Here is a 21,401-nt window from a genome sequence, read left to right on the forward strand (position 1 = left end):
ACCTACTATTAAAATTATAGTCTGATAATTTCTTTGTCAGTGGGCAAACGTACAAAATCAGCAGGGGATCAAATAATTTTTTCCCTCACTGTAAGTATAGTTTTATCTAACAAGGATACATTTTTTAATGTTTCATTATTCTTTGAGTAGGATGGTCTTCCTCTTCCTCCTCTGAGGTGCCTCCACTTTGTGAGAGGCCATGAGAGGTGTTGATGGATGAGTGGAGGATCTTGATAGTAAGTTGAAGCAGACAGATGCACTACCTGAGCAAGAATAATGCAGTGAATTTGGTCCAAAAGGGGGAAGTGAACATTAAAAACAAACACATTTACACAACTCATGACTCCTTTATTATGAATCATCTAAATGAATGACTATTATAGCTGGAAATGGATGACTTTTAATGGTATATCTACAGAGGCCCTTTATCAGCTACCATCACTCCTGTGTTCCAATAGCATGTTGTGTTAGCTAATCCAAGTTTATAATTTTAGAAGGCTAATTGATCATTAGAAAACCCTTTTGCCATTATGTTAGCACAGCTGAATACTATTGTGCTGATTAAAGAAGCAACAAAACTGGCCTTCTTTAGACTAGTTGAGTATTTGGAGCATCAGCATTTGTGGGTTCGATTACAGGCTCAAAATGGCCAGAAACAAATAACATTCTTCTGAAACTCTTCAGTCTATTCTTGTTCTGAGAAATGAAGGCTATTCCATGCGAGAAATTGCCAAGAAACTGAAGGTCTCATACAACGCTGTGTACTACTCCCTTCACAGAACTGGGCAAACTGGCTCTAACCAGAATAGAAAGAGGAGTGGCATGCACCGGTGCACAACTGAGCAAGAGGACAAGTACATTCAAGTGTTTAGTTTGAGAAACAGACACCTCACAAGTCCTCAACTGGCAGCTTCATTAAATAGTACCCGCAAAACACCAGTCTCAACATCAACAGTGAAGAGGCAACTCCGGGATGCTGGCCTTCTAGGCAGTGTTGCAAAGAAAAAGCCATATCTCAGACTGGCCAATAAAAGAAAAAGATTAAGATGGGCAAAAGAACATAGACACTGGACAGAGGAAGATTGGAAAAAAGTGTTATGGACAGACAAATCTAAGTTTAAGGTTTTCGGATCACGAGGAAGAACATTTGTGAGACACAGAAAAAATGAAAAGATGCAGGAGGAGTGCTTGACGCCATCTGTCAAGTATGGTGGAGGCAATGTGATGGTCTGGGGGTGCTTTCGTGGTGGTACACTACATTTTGCAACGCCATGCCATACCCTGTGGAGGACGCTTTATTGGAGACAATTTCCTCCTACAACAGGACAATGATCCTAAGCAAAACTTCAAACTACGGAAGAAGCAGTCAGCTGGTAATCTGTCTATAATGGAGTGGCCAGCACAGTCACCGGATCTCAACTTTATTGAGCTGTTGTGGGAGCAGATTGACCGTATGGTACATAAGAAGTGCCCACCTAGCCAATCCAATTTGTGGGAGGTGCTTCAGGAGCATGGTGTGAAATCTCTTCAGATAACCTCACCAAATTGACAACTAGAATGCCAAAGGTCTGCAAGGCTGTAATTTCTGCAAATGGAGGATTCTTTGATGAAAGCAAAGTTTGAAGGACAAAAATATTATTTCAATTAAAAATCATTATTTATAACCTTTTGAACGGTAGTGTATATATATATATATATATATATATATATATATATATATATATATATATATATATATATATACTGCTCAAAAAAATAAAGGGAACACTTAAACAACACATCCTAGATCTGAATGAAATAAATAATCTTATTAAATACTTTTTTCTTTACATAGTTGAATGTGCTGACAACAAAATCACACAAAAATAATCAATGGAAATCCAATTTATCAACCCATGGAGGTCTGGATTTGGAGTCGCACTCAAAATTAAAGTGGAAAACCACAATACAGGCTGATCCAACTTTGATGTAATGTCCTTAAAACAAGTCAAAATGAGGCTCAGTAGTGTGTGTGGCCTCCACGTGCCTGTATGACCTCCCTACAATGCCTGGGCATGCTCCTGATGAGGTGGCGGATGGTCTCCTGAGGGATCTCCTCCCAGACATGGACTAAAGCATCCGCCAACTCCTGGACAGTCTGTGGTGCAACGTGGCGTTGGTGGATGGAGCGAGACATGATGTCCCAGATGTGCTCAATTGGATTCAGGTCTGGGGAACGGTCGGGCCAGTCCATAGCATCAATGCCTTCCTTTTGCAGGAACTGCTGACACACTCCAGCCACATGAGGTCTAGCATTGTCTTGCATTAGGAGGAACCCAGGGCCAACCGCACCAGCATATGGTCTCACAAGGGGTCTGAGGATCTCATCTCGGTACCTAATGGCAGTCAGGCTACCTCTGGCGAGCACATGGAGGACTGTGCGGCCCCCCAAAGAAATGCCACCCCACACCATGACTGACCCACCGCCAAACCGGTCATGCTGGACGATGTTGCAGGCAGCAGAATGTTCTCCACGGCGTCTCCAGACTCTGTCACGTCTGTCACGTGCTCAGTGTGAACCTGCTTTCATCTGTGAAGAGCACAGGGCGCCAGTGGCGAATTTGCCAATGTTGGTGTTCTCTGGCAAATGCCAAACGTCCTGCACGGTGTTGGGCTGTAAGCACAACCCCCACCTGTGGACATCGGGCCCTCATACCACCCTCATGGAGTCTGTTTCTGACCGTTTGAGCAGACACATGCACATTTGTGGCCTGCTGGAGGTCATTTTGCAGGGCTCTGGCAGTGCTTCTCCTGCTCCTCCTTGCACAAAGGCGGAGGTAGCGGTCCTGCTGCTGGGTTGTTGCCCTCCTACGGCCTCCTCCACGTCTCCTGATGTATTGGCCTGTCTCCTGGTAGCGGCTCCATGCTCTGGACACTACGCTGACAGACACAGCAAACCTTCTTGCCACAGCTCGCATTGATGTGCCATCCTGGATGAGCTGCACTACCTGAGCCACTTGTGTGGGTTGTAGACTCCGTCTCATGCTACCACTAGAGTGAAAGCACCGCCAGCATTCAAAAGTGACCAAAACATCAGCCAGGAAGCATAGGAACTGAGAAGTGGTCTGTGGTCCCCACCTGCAGAACCACTCCTTTATTGGGGGTGTCTTGCTAATTGCCTATCATTTTCACCTGTTGTCTATTCCATTTGCACAACAACATGTGACATTTTTTGTCAATCAGTGTTGCTTCCTAAGTGGACAGTTTGATTTCACAGAAGTGTGATTGACTTGGAGTTACATTGTGTTGTTTAAGTGTTCCCTTTATTTTTTTGAGCAGTGTATATATATATATATATATATATATATATATATATATATATATATATATATATATATACAGTACCAGTCAAAAGTTTGGACACACCTACTCATTCAAGGGTTTTTCTTTATTTTGACTATTTTCTTCATTGTAGAAGACATCAAACTATGAAATAACACCCCAAACAATTATTCACTTTTATTTTAAAATGTAGAAAATAGTAAAAAATAAAGAAAAACCCTTGAATGAGTAGGTGTGTCCAAACATTTGACTGGTACTGTGCATATACTGTATGTAATTTTTTTTTAGAAAGTATGAAGTTAAATACGTTTTTGTAAGAATGAAAATTGAAAAGGAAAAACACAGAAAAGTTAAAATATTTCTGTTGAAGGGCCTCAGCCCCTAATGGACACGTTAATGTTAATGGCTTGCAATCCATCATGGCTACCTGTTATCCTCAGATTCCATATGCCCATATACAGAATGATTACAGTAGCTCATGTCTTAATACCATTGTCAGATATTCTTGTAGGGCATGTCAAAATTGGCATTTTCTGCAACAGCATTGTAGTATTCAGGCATCTCTACAGAGACCCCACTATCCACATGGTAAAGGTTGTCCTCTGGTATGTCAGTCAACACATTGTATGGATTTTCCTCACACAGAGCGCTGATATGATCATACTTCTCTTGTAGAGGAGAGGTTATCTGCGAGGCCAGGTAAGGGTATTGATGAGAATCAATCAGGTGCTGCGGGGGAGAAGAACTGTCAGTCAATCAACCATCCAAGGAATGGATGGATGAATGGGTGGGTGAATAGATGGATGGATTGATTAATTAATTAATTGAATACAGACTCACACAGATATGCACCAAGTACGCAGGGGTGCACACATGCACCCATGCATACACACACGCATGTGTACACACACGTACGCATGCGCACACACACACACAGTACCTGTTTCAAATGCTCAGGCAGCTTAACCTTGGGATGGAGAAACCTTTTCCCTTTGTAGATGATCCAGGGGACTAAGAGTAGTAGTGGAAAAGCCACAGCTACCGTCACCAAACTGACCACCAGGCCCTCAGACAACCTTCGCTCCCTATCTAAAGCACAGACACAGGTGGACACCAGTTAGAACGACCCTCAGAAACTGAACTGATGGCACAGATTATGGAAATTTGTGTTTTGCTGATTTCCATTCCATTTGCAACAATGAACACAAATTCTATTTGGTATTCATCAAATTATGAAGGGTGGGAAAAAAAGTGGAAGAAAGGGGGGAAGGGTGTGTGAGGGAGAAGGGAGAAGTGGTGGAGGAGATGGAGAGCTCACCTGTGGTTGTGTTGTTTGGGGTGCTCATCACACACACGGCCTTGCTGTACTGCCCTGTATTGTTGTGCGGCATTGGTATGTACACCTGAACCTGAACGCAGTATCTAGTGTTGGGCTCCAGTGGCTTCAGCTTAACACGTTGCTCAGTCACCATCTCTCTCTCAAACACCTGTGATAACACATGGAGTTAGTGTAATAGTGAGTGTAATAGTGAGTGTAATAGTGAGTGAGTGAGTGAGTGAGTGAGTGAGTGAGTGAGTGAGTGAGTGAGTGAGTGAGTGAGTGAGTGAGTGAGTGAGTGAGTGAGTGAGTGAGTGAGTGAGTGAGTGAGTGAGTGAGTGAGGGTGAGGTGGGTGAGTTGAGTTGAGTTGAGTGAGGGGGTGAGAGAAATAGTGGGAGTATGTGTGTGTTTGTGTATATACACTCACTGTATAAACATTAGGAATACCTGCTGTTTCCATGACATAGACAGAAAAGGTGAATTTAGGTGAAAGCTATTATCCCATTTCAAACAGTGTAGATGAAGGGGAGGATTTTAAAGAAGGATTTGTAAGCCTTGAGACAATTGAGGCATGGATTGCATACATTGAATTTCGAAAGTATTCAGACCCTTTCCCTTTTGTTACGTTATAGCCTAATTCTAAAATGTTTTAAATAAAACATACAGTTGAAGTCGGAAGTTTACATACACCTTAGCCAAATACATTTAAACTCAGTTTTTCACAATTCCTGACATTTAAACCTAGTAAAAATCCCCTGTCTTAGGTCAGTTAGGATCACCACTTTATTTTAAGAATGTGAAATGTCAGAATAATAGTGGAGAGAATTATTTATTTTAGCTTTTATTTCTTTCATCACATTCCCAGTGGGTCAGAGGTTTACATACACTCAATTAGTATTTGGTAGCATTGCCTTTAAATTGTTTAACTTGGGTCAAACGTTTGGGATAGCCTTCCACAAGCTTCCCGCAATAAATTGGGTGAAATTTGGCACAATCCTCCTGACAGAGCTGCTGTAACTGAGTCAGGTGTGTAGGCCTCCTTGCTCGCACAAGCTTTTTCAGTTCTGCCCACACATTTTCTATCGAATTGAGGTCAGGGCTTTGTGATGGCCACTCCAATACCTTGACATTGTTGTCCTTAAGCCATTTTGCCACAACTTTGGAAGTATGCTTGGGGTCAATGTCCATTTGGAAGACCCATTTGCGACCAAGCTTTAACTTCCTGACTGATGTCTTGAGATGTTGCTTCAATATATCCACATAATTTTGCTGCCTCATGATGCCATCAATTTTGTGAAGTGCACCAGTCCCTCCTGCAGCAGAGCACCCCCACAAAATGGTGCTGCCACCCCTGTGCTTCACCGTTGGAATGATGTTCTTCGGCTTGCAAGCCTCCCCCTTTTTCTTCCAAACATAACGATGGTCATTATGGCTAAACAGTTTTATTTTCGTTTCATCAGACCAGAGGACATTTCTCCAAAAAGTACGATCTTTGTCCCCTTGTGCAGTTGCAAACTGTAGTCTGGCTTTTTTATGGTGGTTTTGGTGCAGTGGCTTCTTCCTCGCTGAGTGGCCTTTCAGGTTCTGTCGATATAGGACTCGTTTGACTGTGGATATAGATACTTTTGTACCTGTTTCCTCCAGCATCTTCACAAGGTCCTTTGCTGTTGTTCTGGGATTGATTTGTGCTTTTTGCACCAAAGTACGTTAATCTCTAGGAGACAGAATGCGTCTCCTTCCTGAGCGGTATGACGGCTGTGTGGTCGCATGGTGTTTAAACTTGCGTACTATTGTTTGTACAGATGAACGTGGTACCTTCAGGCATTTGGAAATTGCTCCCAAGGATGAAGGTGATTCTTTTGATTTTCCCATGATGTTCAGCAAAGAGGCACTGAGTTTGAAGGTAGGCCTTGAAATACATCCACAAGTACACCTCCAACTGACTCTAATTATGTCAAAAAGCCTATCAGAAGATTCTAAAGCCATTACATAATTTTGGGGAATTTTCCAAGCTGTTTAAAGGCACAGTCAACTTAGTGTATGTAAACTTCTGACCCACTGGAATTGTGATACAGTGAGTTATAAGTGAAATAATCTGTCTGTAAACAATTGTTGGAAAAATGACTTAGTAGATGTCCTAACTGACTTGGCAAAACTATAATTTGTTAACAAGAAATTGGTGTAGTGGTTGAAAAATGAGTTTTAATGACTCCAACCTAAGTGTATATAAACTTCCAACTTCAACTCTACATCCTCATCAATGTACACACAATACCCCATAATGACAAAGCAAAAACACATTTTTCGAAATGTTTGCATGTGTATAAATTTTTTGGACAGAAATATCTTCTTTACTTAAGTATTCAGATCTTTTGCTTTTGAGACTCGAAATTGATCATCATGATTCCATTGATCATCCTTCAGATGTTTCTACAACTTGATTAGAGTCCACCTGTGGTAAATTCAATTTATTGGACATGATTTGGAAAGGCACACACCTGTCTATGTAAGGTCCCACCATTGACAGTGCATGTCAGAGCAAAAAGCAAGCCATGAGGTTGAAGGAATTGTTCGTAGAGCTGGATTGTGTCAAGGAAAAGATCTGGGGAACATTACCAAAACATTTCTGCAGCATTGAAGGTCCCGAAGAACACAGTGGCCTCCATCATTCTTAAATGGAAGAAGTTTGGAATCACCAAGACTCTTTCTAGAGCTGGCCACCCAGCCAAACTGAGAAATCGGGGGAGAAGGGCGTTAGTCAGGGAGGTGGCCAATAACCTGATGGTGACTCTGACAAAACTGCAGAGTTCCTTTGTGGAGATGGAAGGACAACTATCTTTTTCAGCACTCCACCAAACAGGTCTTTATGGTAGAGTGACCAGACGGAAGCCACTCCTCAGTAAAAGGCACATGAAAGCCCACTTGGAATTTGCCAAAAGACATCTAAAGGACTCTCAGACCATGAGAAACAAGATTCTCTAGTCTGGTGAAACCAAGATTAAACTCTTTGGCCTGAACGCCAAACGTCAAGTCTGGAAGAAACCTGGCACCATCCCTACAGTGAAGCATGGTGGTGGCAGCATGGGGATGTTTTTCAGTGGCAAGGACAGGGAGACTAGTCAGGATCGAGGGAAAGATGAACAGAGCAAAGAACAGAGAGATCCTTGATGAAAACCTGTTCCAGTGCACTCAGGACCTCAGATTGGGGTAAAGGTTTACCTTCCAACAGGACAATGACACTAAGCACACAGCCAAAACAACGCAGGAGTGGCTTTGGGACAAGTCTCTGAATGTCTTTGAGTGGCCCAGCCAGAGCCTGGACTTGAACCCGATCGAACATCTCTGGAGAGACTTGAAAATAGCTGTGCAGCGACGCTCCCCATCCAACCTGACAGAGCTTGAGAGGATCTGTAGAGAAGAATGGGAGAAACTCCCCAAATACAAGTGTGCCAAGCTTGTAGCGTCATACCCAAGAAGACTCAAGGCAGTAATTTCTGCCAAAGGTGCTTCAAGTACTGAGAAAAGGGTCGAAATACTTATGTAAATTCGATATTTGCATTTTTCATTCCTAAAAAAAATATTTTTTTTGTCATTATGGGGTTGTGTGTGTAGATTGACTATAAACTTTTTAATCCATTTTAGAATAAGGCTGTAACGTAACAAAATGTGGAAAAAGTCAAGGTGTATGAATACTTTCCGAATGCACTGTAGGTTCTGAATGAAAGGTGAAAGGTATTTTTAAACCTTGAGACAATTAAGACATGGATTGTGTATGTGTGCGTTCAGAGCTTGAATGGGCAAGACATCAGATTTATGTGCCTTTGAACGGGGTATGGTACTAGGTGCCAGGCACACCGGTTTGAGTGTCAAGAACTGCAACGCTGCTGGGTTTTTCATGCTCAACAGTTTCCTGTGTGTATCAAGAATGTTCCACTGTCCAAAGGACATTCAACCAACTTGACACAACTGTGGGAAGCATTAGAGTCAACATGAGCCAGCATCCATGTGGAACACTTTCGACACCTTGTAGAGTCCATGTCCCGACGAATGCAGGCTGTTCTGAGGGCAAAAGGGGGTGCGATAGTAGGAAGGTGTTCCTAATGTTTTGTACACTCAATGTACACAGTATATATGTGTGTGTGTGTGTGTGTGTGTGTCTGTGTGTGTGTTTGTGTGTGTGTTTGACTATCATATGTTTCTATTACATCCTTCTTGTCAGTCTTCTTCCAGTATCTGATATTGTATTCCACTTTGCTGTAGGCTTCTTTCAGCGATGAGATCTTTAGCACCGGATTTTGAATGTTCACCTCCACAGCTCCTCCCTTGGTGACCAAGGTTACGTTTGGAGGACCAATTACGGCTGAGGAGACACAATACAGGAAGTCAAAGATAGGATGTCAAGAATGAGAGAGCTACAATGAACAATATCACCAAAGTGCATATTGGTACTCACTTCCTTTCTTAAGAGAGAAGTTTGGGGTTTTCACCCAACTGGAGGTATTTCCCTCTAACTCTATCCTCACTCTGAATTGATAATTTCCATGGCAACTGGGAAGATCGCCGAAGTCACACCTGTGCTCTTTGATGGCTTTACACACGGTGTGGAAGAAGGCAGTTGAAGGCATTCTGAGTATCAGACAATAAAAAGAGGTTAACATTTGAATTGCATTTTTTGTGGCATCGATGTGTAATAACAGTGCCTTTGTGTTGCTTACTATTAAATAGAGAGGAGAAAACACACAGCGGATTTGGCAAGGTATTCCAAAATAACATAACACTTATTAATGAAAGTCAAATAATGTAGCTACAAACTCAATAGCTCCAATGCAATTGATTCATTAGACAGTGTAACGGCTGTCTTCTGTGGAAATGGACCAAGGTGCAGCAGGTTGCGTGTTCATCATGATAATTTATTAAATAAACGTGAACACGGGAAAACCAATAAACAAAAGAGAACGACAGACCAACAGTTTTACAGGCTAAGTACTTACATACAGCAGTGCAAAATCAACTACCCACAAAACCAAGTGACAAACATACTCCTACATATATGACTCCCAATCAGGAACAACGATCCCCAGCTGTTCCTGATCAGGAGTCACAAGACCAACACAGAACAATCACACACACACACAAGACTGCCACGTCCTGACCCCAAAACTACAACAACAGCTCCATCTGCTGGTCAGGACGTGACAGTACCCCCCCCTCAAGGTGCAGACCCCGGAATGCACCTAACAACGAAAAAACACCAACAAACAAAATCCCCAACAAAACCCATAAACAATAACCCCTAAACAATAAGGGAGGGAAGGGAGGGTGGCTGCCGTCAACGACGGCGCTGTGCTACACCCTCCCTCCCCAACCCACCTATCCTGGAGGTGGCTCCGGTGCAGGACGTGGACCCCGCTCCACCCTCGGCGTCGCCCACTTCGGTGGAGCCGATAGCTGCGCCAGGCAGACGGACCCCTCGAGCCGGAGGACAGGAGGACCCCTCGGGCCGGGCCGGGGGGCAGGAGGGCCCCTCGGGCCGGGCCGGGGAGCAGGAGGGCCCCTCGGGCCGGGCCGGAAGGCAGGAGGGCCCCTCGGGCCGGGCCGGAAGGCATGCGGGCCCCTCGGGCCGGGCCGGAAGGCATGCGGGCCCCTCGGGCTGGGCCGGAAGGCATGCGGGCCCCTCGGGCTGGGCCGGAAGGCATGCGGGCCCCTCGGGCTGGGCCGGAAGGCATGCGGGCCCCTCGGGCTGGGCCGGAAGGCATGCGGGCCACTCGGGCTGGGCCGGAAGGCATGCGGGCCACTCGGGCTGGGCCGGAAGGCATGCGGGCCACTCGGGCTGGGCCGGAAGGCATGCGGGCCACTCGGGCTGGACCGGAGGGCTGGAGGACCACTCGGGCTGGACCGGAGGGCAGGAGGACCACTCGGGCTGGACCGAAGAGCAGGAGGACCCCTCGGGCTGATCCTGACAGGCCGGGCACCCTGGCAGATCAGGGCAGGCGGGCACCTCTGGCAGAACCGGGCAGTCCGGCCACTCTGGCAGAACAGGGCAGTCCGGCCACTCTGGCAGAACAGGGCAGTCCGGCCACTCTGGCAGAACAGGGCAGTCCGGCCACTCTGGCAGAACAGGGCAGTCCGGCCACTCTGGCAGAACAGGGCAGTCCGGCCACTCTGGCAGAACAGGGCAGTCCGGCCACTCCGGCAGAACAGGGCAGTCCGGCCACTCCGGCAGAACAGGGCAGTCCGGCCACTCCGGCAGAACAGGGCAGTCCGGCCACTCCGGCAGTTCAGGGCAGTCCGGCCACTCCGGCAGTTCAGGGCAGTCCGGCCACTCCGGCAGTTCAGGGCAGTCCGGCCACTCCGGCAGTTCAGGGCAGTCCGGCCACTCCGGCAGTTCAGGGCAGTCCGGCCACTCCGGCAGTTCAGGGCAGTCCGGCCACTCCGGCAGTTCAGCGCAGTCCGGCCACTCCGGCAGTTCAGCGCAGTCCGGCCACTCCGGCAGTTCAGCGCAGTCCGACCACTCCGGCAGTTCAGCGCAGTCCGGCCACTCCGGCGACTGTTGACTGGCGGGCAGCTCCGACGACTGTTGACTGGCGGGCAGCTCCGACGACTGTTGACTGGCGGGCAGCTCCGACGACTGTTGACTGGCGGGCAGCTCCGACGACTGTTGACTGGCGGGCAGCTCCGACGACTGTTGACTGGCGGGCAGCTCCGACGACTGTTGACTGGCGGCAGCTCCGACGACTGTTGACTCCTGATGCGTGGGGCAGGTATTGGACGTACCAGCCTGGAGACACGCACCTCCATGCTAGTGTGTCTAGCGGGAAACACCGGACCGAAATGGCGCACTGGCGGTCTTGAGTGCAGGGTTGGCATCACCCCTTCCGGCTCGATGCTCCCCTTGCCCTGGCACCTGCGGGGCGCTGGTACTGGGCGCACTGGGCTGTGCGTCCGTATAGGCGAGATGGTGCGCACCTCAGCGTAACATGACGCCCTCCACCTCGTACGCACCTCCCTGTAGTCACGGGTAGCTGGCTTACGGCTCTTCCCTGGCCTGGCCAAACTACCCGTGTGCCCCCCCAAAAAAAAATCTTGGGGCTGCCTCTCGGGTTCCCTTAGCTCCCTTAACTTGTCCGCCCAGAATTTTCTTTCGTCCTGCCAGGTCCATTCTTCCATTTCCTTCTCCTGTGGCTTCCTCCTCTTCTGCTGCTTGGTCCTTTGGTGGTGGGTAGTTCTGTAACGGCTGTCTTCTGTGGAAATGGACCAAGGTGCAGCAGGTTGCGTGTTCATCATGATAATTTATTAAATAAACGTGAACACGGGAAAACCAATAAACAAAAGAGAACGACAGACCGACAGTTTTACAGGCTAAGTACTTACATACAGCAGTGCAAAATCAACTACCCACAAAACCAAGTGACAAACATACTCCTACATATATGACTCCCAATCAGGAACAACGATCCCCAGCTGTTCCTGATCAGGAGTCACAAGACCAACACAGAACAATCACACACACACACAAGACTGCCACGTCCTGACCCCAAAACTACAACAACAGCTCCATCTGCTGGTCAGGACGTGACAGACAGGAAAACCCTTTTATTCTCTTAATTTCTCTTAGTGTTATGTTACTACCTGTTTTATAAAAATCAAACAGGTTTTGTTTTGTTTTTTTGAAGGTGTGTGCGTCTTGTTCTCTTCCAGAAAAGGTGGAACTTTTTTAGTTCCTATATTGTATGTATGGTCATATCAATGCCCTATCATTGTTCAAAACTTCTCCTTCTCAGTGAAGTTCTTCATGCAGATTTAGGATCTTAATTTGAGCCAGTTTGCTAAAGCAGGAAAATAATCCTGCAGCAACAGGACATTTGAATTATTAAGTGGATATATAATTATTATTATTTTCTTGTAGGGGTTGATACATTTTTCGTTAGGGCAAATCAAGTCTGACATTTTAAACCTTGAATACACTGAGAAAATTCTCAGGTGCAAAAGAGTGATCAAATTAAGATCCTGCATCTGTATAACCACATACATAATTATACACTCACACTATGGCAAAATGTCAACATGTCACTGAAGTGCATGGCCCTATTCCCTGTACAATAGATATGGCGAAAGAAATTTCTACTTATCAATTCTTGGTCCACAGCTCAAATTGACCATAAATATCACAGTAGCCCCTAGCCAGGGAGCACAAACTATTTAACAATATTGAATAATGCAACCAAGCCATATTACACTCTTAAAAAATGCAACAATCCACAAGCATGTGCAGACAATGAAAGTTAGCAGCTTACCCCTGCTAACTAACAACATGATTCATGATCAAGTAACGTTAACGTATTGTTAATAAACATATTAATATAAATGTACACTAAAGTTATTATACCTTTGTTATTCACACAGTTGAAGTCAGAAGTTTACATACACTTAGGTTGGAGTCATTAAAACTCGATTTTCAACCACTCCACAAATTTCTTGTTAACAAACTATAGTTTTGCCAAGTCGGTTTGGACATCTACTTTGTGCATGACACAAGTAATTTTTCCAACAGTTGTTTACAGACAGATTATTTTACTTATCATTCATCGTATCACAATTCCAGTGGGTCACCAAATACCAATTGAATGTATGTAAACTTCTGACCCACTGGGAATGTGTTGAAAGAAATAAAAGCTGAAAAAATCATTCTCTCTACTATTATTCTGACATTTCACATTCTTAAAATAAAGTGGTGATCCTAACTGACCTAAGACATGGATTTTTTACTAGGATTAAATGTCAGGAATTGTGAAACACCTTAGGCAAATACATTTATACTCAGTTTATGTAAACTTCCGACTTCAAATCTATATAGGCTACACAGCTAGGTAATGTTATCTACCTAGCTTAACAAAGTCATTTCTGAAATCCTCACGTAAACGTGCTGGCTGTAGCTGAATGCTGAGGTTTCGGGGGACCAAAGCTAGATAGTTTAAGCCTAAGAGCTCCTATCTACCATATTAAAGTTACACTAGAACAAAACAGGCTTCATTTTATCAATATCATGGAAGTCAAAAGCAAATTTCGATTGAAAACATTGATGAATCCCTCGGAGTTGCTTCTTGCCTGGACCTCAGGGGAAGGGTGCAATTGTGTCCAGCAATTCTTGGCGTTCCTCCATGTGGTCATTCCTGCATCTGCAGGAACCCCTCTTTATACTTCTATTGGGACATTTTTAAGTTAGGACAGGTGGGAGGCAGGGGTGCTCCAGTACAGTAGGTGGCATTAATGCACAATAATGTTGGATGCCAGACGCCGACAAACCCCACAGAACTGCAAAACATTGCTATGGTATTACAATTTTTACTGTAAGAGTGTTGCCTCGACGAGGCATTTCTGTTTACACTGCCTTGCTTACAGGGGGGCAACTATCGGGAGTGTCGTGCCCTACCTCTGGAAGTAATGGTCAAGACAAGTTCGCAAGTATACATTGCAGTATATTGTCATGGAAATTCTAATCAGATAATGAGGAGAGACAAGGTCAATCACCAATCAGGATATTATTTTATTCAAAACGTATTAATAACATTAATGAATTATTGCAATAATGAAGCTTGTTTACGACCCACCCATAGGTGATTCTTTGAGAGCCCAACAAGCGGATTTGAGCTACATCATTTAATAGCACAGTACATCCTACTTAATATTCATGACAGACAACAGATGTATGGAATGGGTCACAAGGTTAGTATTTTTATGAAAGATACTAATAATTCACAACAGACAGTGGGGGTACTGTCACGTGTGCTTTGACAGTGGAAAAGTAAGTCAGCTAGCAAGGCATTGTTGGAATTGTATAACAGGCGATGATAAGTAGAAATAACGGAGTACTAACTCTCATAGTAGTAGATGTGAGTTTCTCTTTCAAACAATCCCGTGGCCTTGTAAGTTACACAACTAATAGCTAACATTAGCCAAAGGAAAGCAAGCTAGCTAGTTACTGATGGTGCAACCCTTAGTAACAGTACAGATGAAGATGAAAAATGATCAGGCCTATTGTACATCTTACTGTAGAAATGATTGTTGAAAACTAGTATTCTGAACTGGAATAAACTGATTGAAGCTTTTTGAGGCAAACATTCACACAGTTCTGGGTTGCTCATCTACAGCAGGAAGCAGCCTCCGTCCTGCCTGACTGAGAAAGCAGTAGATGTTCTGATCCATTTTGGCACCACATACCTATGTGAGTCAGGGTTCTCAACTCTGACATACTTAAAAAACAGATACAGAAACGGTCTCATTGCTGAGTATGACCTCAGTGTTGCACTGTAAAAAACTGAGCCCAGAATAGTCATGCTTTTTGAAATCTTCATGTCACGGTTATCGTCGGTGAAGGAGGACCAAAATGCAGCAGGACTGTGTTTGTTCATTTTGAACATTTATTAAATCAAAATGAACACAAAAACAACAAAACGAACTCACGATATACCGACAGTCTTCTCAGGCTCATACATGCTAGACAAGAAACAATCTCCCACAATTACACAGACAAACACACCCAACTAATATAGGACTTCCAATCAAAGGCAACACCACACAGCTGCCTTCAATTGGAAGTCCACCCCAATTAACCAAACATAGACATACAACCAGCTAGATCAACATAGAAATACGTAAACAAGGAACAGTGCCCAAAAACCCCGGAATACATAAATCAAATGCCCTTTTAGAAAAACCACCACCCCGAACCACATAAACCAAATACCCTCTGCCACGTCCTGACCAAACTACAATAACAATTAACCCTTATACTGGCCAGGACGTGACAGTACCCCCCCCCCCCCCCCCCTAAAGGTGCTAACCCCGGAAGCACCTCAAAAATAACAAAAACCCCAAACCAAAAAAAAAATCCCCCTAACTAAAGGGAGGGAAGGGAGGGTGGCTGCCGTCAACGATGGCACTGTGCTACACCCCCCCTCCCCAACCCACCTATATCTGGAGGTGGCTCTGGTTCAGGCAGTTCCGGGCAGATGACCCACCCCAGCTGCTCCGGGTAGACGGGCCACTCGGGCAGACCCGGAAGACAGTCGCGCCACTCTGACAGACCCGGAAGACAGTCGGGCCACTCTGGCAGACCCGGAAGACAGTCGGGCCACTCTGGCATCGCCGGGCAGTCTGGCATCGCCGGGCAGTCTGGCATCGCCGGGCAGTCTGGCCACTCTGGCATCGCCGGGCAGTCTGGCATCTCCGGCCACTCTGGCATCTCCGGGCAGTCTGGCATCTCCGGGCAGTCTGGCATCTCCGGGCAGTCTGGCCACTCCGGCATCTCCGGGCAGTCTGGCCACTCTGGCATCTCCGGGCAGTCTGGCCACTCCGGCATCTCCGGGCAGTCTGGCCACTCTGGCATCTCCGGGCAGTCTGGCCACTCTGGCATCTCCGGGCAGTCTGGCCACTCTGGCATCTCCGGGCAGTCTGGCCACTCTGGCATCTCCGGGCAGTCTGGCCGGCTCTGGCAGCTCCTGACTAGTGGGTGGCTCTGGCGACTCTTCACTGACGGGCGGCTCTGGCGATTCCTCACTGACGGGCGGCTCGGGCGACTCTTGACTGACGGGCAGTTCGGGCGACTCTTGACTGACGGGCAGTTTGGGCGACTCTTGACTGACGGGCAGTTCGGGCGACTCTTGACTGACGGGCAGTTCGGGCGACTCTTGACTGACGGGCAGTTCGGGCGACTCTTGACTGACGGGCAGTTCGGGCGACTCTTGACTGACGGGCAGTTCGGGCGACTCTTGACTGACGGGCAGTTCGGGCGACTCTTGACTGACGGGCAGTTCGGGCGACTCTTGACTGACGGGCAGTTCGGGCGACTCTTGACTGACGGGCAGTTCGGGCGACTCTTGACTGACGGGCAGTTCTAGCGACGTCGGACTGGGATGACGCACTTGAAGCCTGGTGCGTGGTGCTGGTACTGGACGTACCAGACTGGGAACACGCACCTCCAGGCTAGTGTGGGAAGCGGGAACAGGACGAGTCGGACTGGGCTGACGCACTTCCGGGTCCGCACGAGAGACAGGAGTTGGAAACCCAGGGCTATGGAGGCACACAGGCGGTCTTGATCTTACCTCCTGCACAACCCGTCCTGGCTGGATGGAACTAGTAGCCCCGTACAAGCGGGGTGCTTGTACAGGGCGGACTAGGCTGTGCAGGGGCCTGATGGTAGCCGTGCGTAGAGCGGGAGTTGGGGAGCCTGGTCCTCGGAGGCGTACCGGCGACCAGATGCGCTGCGCAGGCATCCTCCTACCAGGCTGGATGCCCGCTCTAGCACGGCACCTGCGAGGGGCTGGAATAACGCGCACTGGACTGTGCGTGCGTATGGGTGAGAGTTCGCTCCTCAGCAAAACATGGCGCTCTCCACCTCATACGCTCCTCCATATAACCACGGGTAGATGGCTTCCGGCTCTTCCTAGGCCTAGCCAAACTACCCGTGTGCCCCCCCCAAAAAAATTATTGGGGGTGCCACTTGTGCTTCTCCCTCAGCGCGTCCAAGGCCTCGTACCTCCGCCTCTCTGCCTTGGCTGCCTCAATTTCCTCCCGTGGGCGACGGTACTCCCCAGCCTGGTGCCAAGGTCCAGCCCCGTCCAGAACTTCCTCCCAGGTCCATCTCTCCCGCCAGTCCAACTCGAAATCCCTTTTTCTCTGCTGCTTGGTCCTTAGTTGGTGGGAGATTCTGTCACGGTTATCGTCGGTGAAGGAGGACCAAAATGCAGCAGGACTGTGTTTGTTCATTTTGAACATTTATTAAATCAAAATGAACACAAAAACAACAAAACGAACTCACGATATACCGACAGTCTTCTCAGGCTCATACATGCTAGACAAGAAACAATCTCCCACAATTACACAGACAAACACACCCAACTAATATAGGACTTCCAATCAAAGGCAACACCACACAGCTGCCTTCAATTGGAAGTCCACCCCAATTAACCAAACATAGACATACAACCAGCTAGATCAACATAGAAATACGTAAACAAGGAACAGTGCCCAAAAACCCCGGAATACATAAATCAAATGCCCTTTTAGAAAAACCACCACCCCGAACCACATAAACCAAATACCCTCTGCCACGTCCTGACCAAACTACAATAACAATTAACCCTTATACTGGCCAGGACGTGACACTTCAACCAGCCACACACCTCTCATTAGGAATGTGTGTGTGAGTTTTCTGATCTACATCTGTGTGATGTGATCAATCAGTTTCTTCTATTTCAGAATAAAATAATGTACAGTATTTTAAACGGCAACAGTTCCAACCTTGATTTTCTTTCAACAATAATTTCTACAGTAAGATGTACACTAGGCCTGATCATTTTATCTGTACTGTTACTTAGGGTTTCCCTATCAAAAAGCCTGTGTGTGCATTCTGTTACTCATCTGTGTGATGTGATCAATCAGTTTATTCCAGTTCAGAATGAAAATGATGTATTGTATTTTAACAGCAACAGTTCCAACCTAGACAGATATCTAAGAGTGTTTTTAATGGGGGAAAATAAACATGAATATATATTTATACATATGAAAATGTAATTTCATTGTTTTTTGTTTTCATCTATTGTTCACATTTGTTTTAGGCATACGGGCAATTAAATGTACCAATATTTACATATAGTTGCATATTTTCCTAAGCTTGTCCCAGGAAAACACAACATTTTTAATTTGGGTCCCAGGCTGAACAAGTTTAAGAACCCCCGCCATATTCTGTTGCATAAAACAACCATTTGATGCAATTACAGTATTATTACATAATCTTGCAATTTTGCTCTCACAGTATGTGTAGCTGAGGATATTTTTGCAAAAAAATACTAGTAAGTGTGAACAACCTCTAAGTATAATGACAAAACACTTATACCAGAAGTATTCATGTGTATTTGTGTCATAAAAATGTATGATCTTAATTGGAGCCAGTCTCCTACAGCAGGAAAATAATCCTGCAGCAACATAAAACGTGAATTATTATGTCCATTAAAATTAATGGAATTTTTGAGCAGTTGATAATTTTTTTGTAAGGGAAAATCGAATTAAGATCCTACATCTGTATATGCGTGTATGTGTTTTGTTTTTCTATTTGCTCTAGTAAAAAGTCAGTCTCCCGTCCAGTGTAGTCCAGGAATGGATGTACCAGTCTAAATGCCTCTGAGACACTGCGGGAGGAAAACTGCATCGAGAATGAGCAACACCCTCTTCATCTGTATTTTTATCCCGTGTGTGTGTGTGTGTGTGTGTGTGTGTGTGCATGCGTGCGTGCGTGCGTCTGTGTGTGTGTGTGTGAATGCATGTCTCACCTGTATTCAGCTGTGTAGGTAAGGTTTTTCAGTGAAGTAAGGGGAGCGTCCCACTTAACTATGGCATCCATGTTGTAAGAGACCACCTCAACGTTTTGTGGTTGAGGCAGAAGTGACTCCGCTATAGAATGAATGAAACAAACACTCAGTTGATTACCAGAATTAGACTGAGACAGAAAGACGCTATTCAGATACAAGAGTCCAGTGAGACAAAATAACACTCAAATACTAGAATCAGTGAGACGAAATAACACTCAAATACCAGAGTCAGACCTGGGTCAAATACTGTCAAATAATTTTTCTGATTGATTTAGCTTGTCCGGTACAAAGGAATCAAAAGTTAAACAGTGACACTGCAACAATGACATTACTGTATCTAGGCTACAGTAAGTTAAGGCCTGAAAACACAAACCTGAAATGAATCGAAATCCCAGAGTGATAAGAAGATGAAATGCCATCATATTGTTCTGTGGTGTGTTCCAATTGTAACAACAGCTATAAGTCACACTGGATAAGAGTGCCTGCTAAATGTGCAAAATGTGAAAATGTAAGGGGAAGAAACTGATAACTGCTCTTTTTATGGGCAGGCATAGTGAAGAAAGAAGAACAATCTTATTTCCTCATTGGCACTGAGACAGTTGCCCTAGCCCAAATTATGTATTATCATTGTGGAGGCCACTGATGTTGACATATCATTATTATATCAGGTATGAGTGTGCTGCCAAACAATTAATTATCATCTGAAGGTACATACATTTTTCACATGCTCCACCACAAACTGTCATAAACAAATCTCACAAAAATCAGACACTGCAAAATCCTGGTTACTATCCAATCAAAGCCACGATGACACTACTACCAACGGTTAGCCACATTTGGCTTAAAAAGCCAAACGTAACATAATATCTACCAATTAATTTCCAGCAATATTGCCCTTGCCTGCGTGATGTCTATAATGATGTGTAACCAGTTAGCGATGCTCATGACTACCATCTTGTGGGTAGACAGAAAGATTTTCCTCAAAACCTTCTCAAATAAATGTTTACTTCAAAATTGTCCTACCTGACAGAATGATATAATGATATATCCTCCTCTCCACCCTCTCCGAGTTGGGCATCTCCGGCGCGGCCCACGCTTGGATTGCATCCTACCTGACAGGTCGCTCCTACCAGGTGGCGTGGCGAGAATCTGTCTCCGCACCATGCGCTCTCACCACTGGTGTCCCCCAGGGCTCTGTTCTAGGCCCTCTCCTATTCTCGCTATACACCAAGTCACTTGGCTCTGTCATATCCTCACATGGTCTCTCCTATCATTGCTATGCAGACGACACACAATTAATCTTCTCCTTTCCCCCTTCTGATAACCAGGCGGCGAATCGCATCTCTGCATGTCTGTCAGACATATCAGTGTGGATGACGGATCACCAGCTCAAGCTGAACCTCGGCAAGACGGAGCTGCTCTTCCTCCAGGGGAAGGACTGCCCGTTCCATGATCTCGCCATCACGGTTGACAACTCCCTTGTGTCCTCCTCCCAGAGTGCTAAGAACCTTGGCGTGATCCTGGACAACACCCTGTCGTTCTCCACTAACATCAAGGCGGTGACCCGATCCTGTAGGTTCATGCTCTACAACATTCGCAGAGTACGACCCTGCCTCACACAGGAAGCGGCGCAGGTCCTAATCCAGGCACTTGTCATCTCCCGTCTGGATTACTGCAACTCGCTGTTGGCTGGGCTCCCTGCCTGTGCCATTAAACCCCTACAACTCATCCAGAACGCCGCAGCCCGTCTGGTGTTCAACCTTCCCAAGTTCTCTCACGTCACCCCGCTCCTCCGCTCTCTCCACTGGCTTCCAGTTGAAGCTCGCATCCGCTACAAGACCATGGTGATTGCCTACGGAGCTGTGAAGGGAACGGCACCTCCATACCTTCAGGCTCTGATCAGGCCCTACACCCAAACAAGGGCACTGCGTTCATCCACCACTGGCCTGCTGGCCCCCCTACCTCTGAGGAAGCACAGTTCCCGCTCAGCCCAGTCAAAACTGTTCGCTGCTCTGGCACCCCAATGGTGGAACAAGCTCCCTCACGACGCCAGGACAGCGGAGTCAATCACCACCTTCCGGAGACACCTGAAACCCCACCTCTTTAAGGAATACCTAGGATAGGATAAAGTAATCCTTCTAACCCCCCCCCCCCCCCCCCCCCTTAAAAGATTTAGATGCACTATTGTAAAGTGGTTGTTCCACTGGATATCATAAGGTGAATGCACCATTTTATAAGTCGCTCTGGATAAGAGCGTCTGCTAAATGACTTAAATATAATGTAAATGTAAATATAATTATTATTCGTAGCAATTTGTTGCCATCACATGTGCAGTTGCAGTAGCAGTACAGAAACACTGCTAGTCAAACACAATCCTCTCTCGCTAGGTGTGCAC

General features: G+C 46.0%; 1 protein-coding gene across 1 annotated transcript; it reads right to left on the reverse strand.

Moving 5' to 3' along the window:
• Positions 1-3,439: 3,439 nt before the first annotated feature.
• LOC106575150 (interleukin-10 receptor subunit beta) lies at positions 3,440-19,511 on the reverse strand. The gene is made up of 7 exons (XM_014151379.3): positions 19,380-19,511; positions 18,968-19,088; positions 9,094-9,266; positions 8,846-9,000; positions 4,640-4,808; positions 4,262-4,410; positions 3,440-4,050 (listed from the first exon to the last, which is right to left on the reverse strand). Exons 1-7 carry the CDS (start codon positions 19,426-19,428, stop codon positions 3,817-3,819), a joined length of 1,050 nt encoding a protein of 349 aa, XP_014006854.1. The 5' UTR covers positions 19,429-19,511; the 3' UTR covers positions 3,440-3,816.
• Positions 19,512-21,401: the final 1,890 nt, after the last annotated feature.

This window comes from Salmo salar, chromosome 17, assembly GCF_965601325.2.
Source record: "Salmo salar chromosome 17, fSalSal1, whole genome shotgun sequence".
NCBI classification, from domain to species: Eukaryota; Metazoa; Chordata; class Actinopteri; order Salmoniformes; family Salmonidae; genus Salmo; species Salmo salar.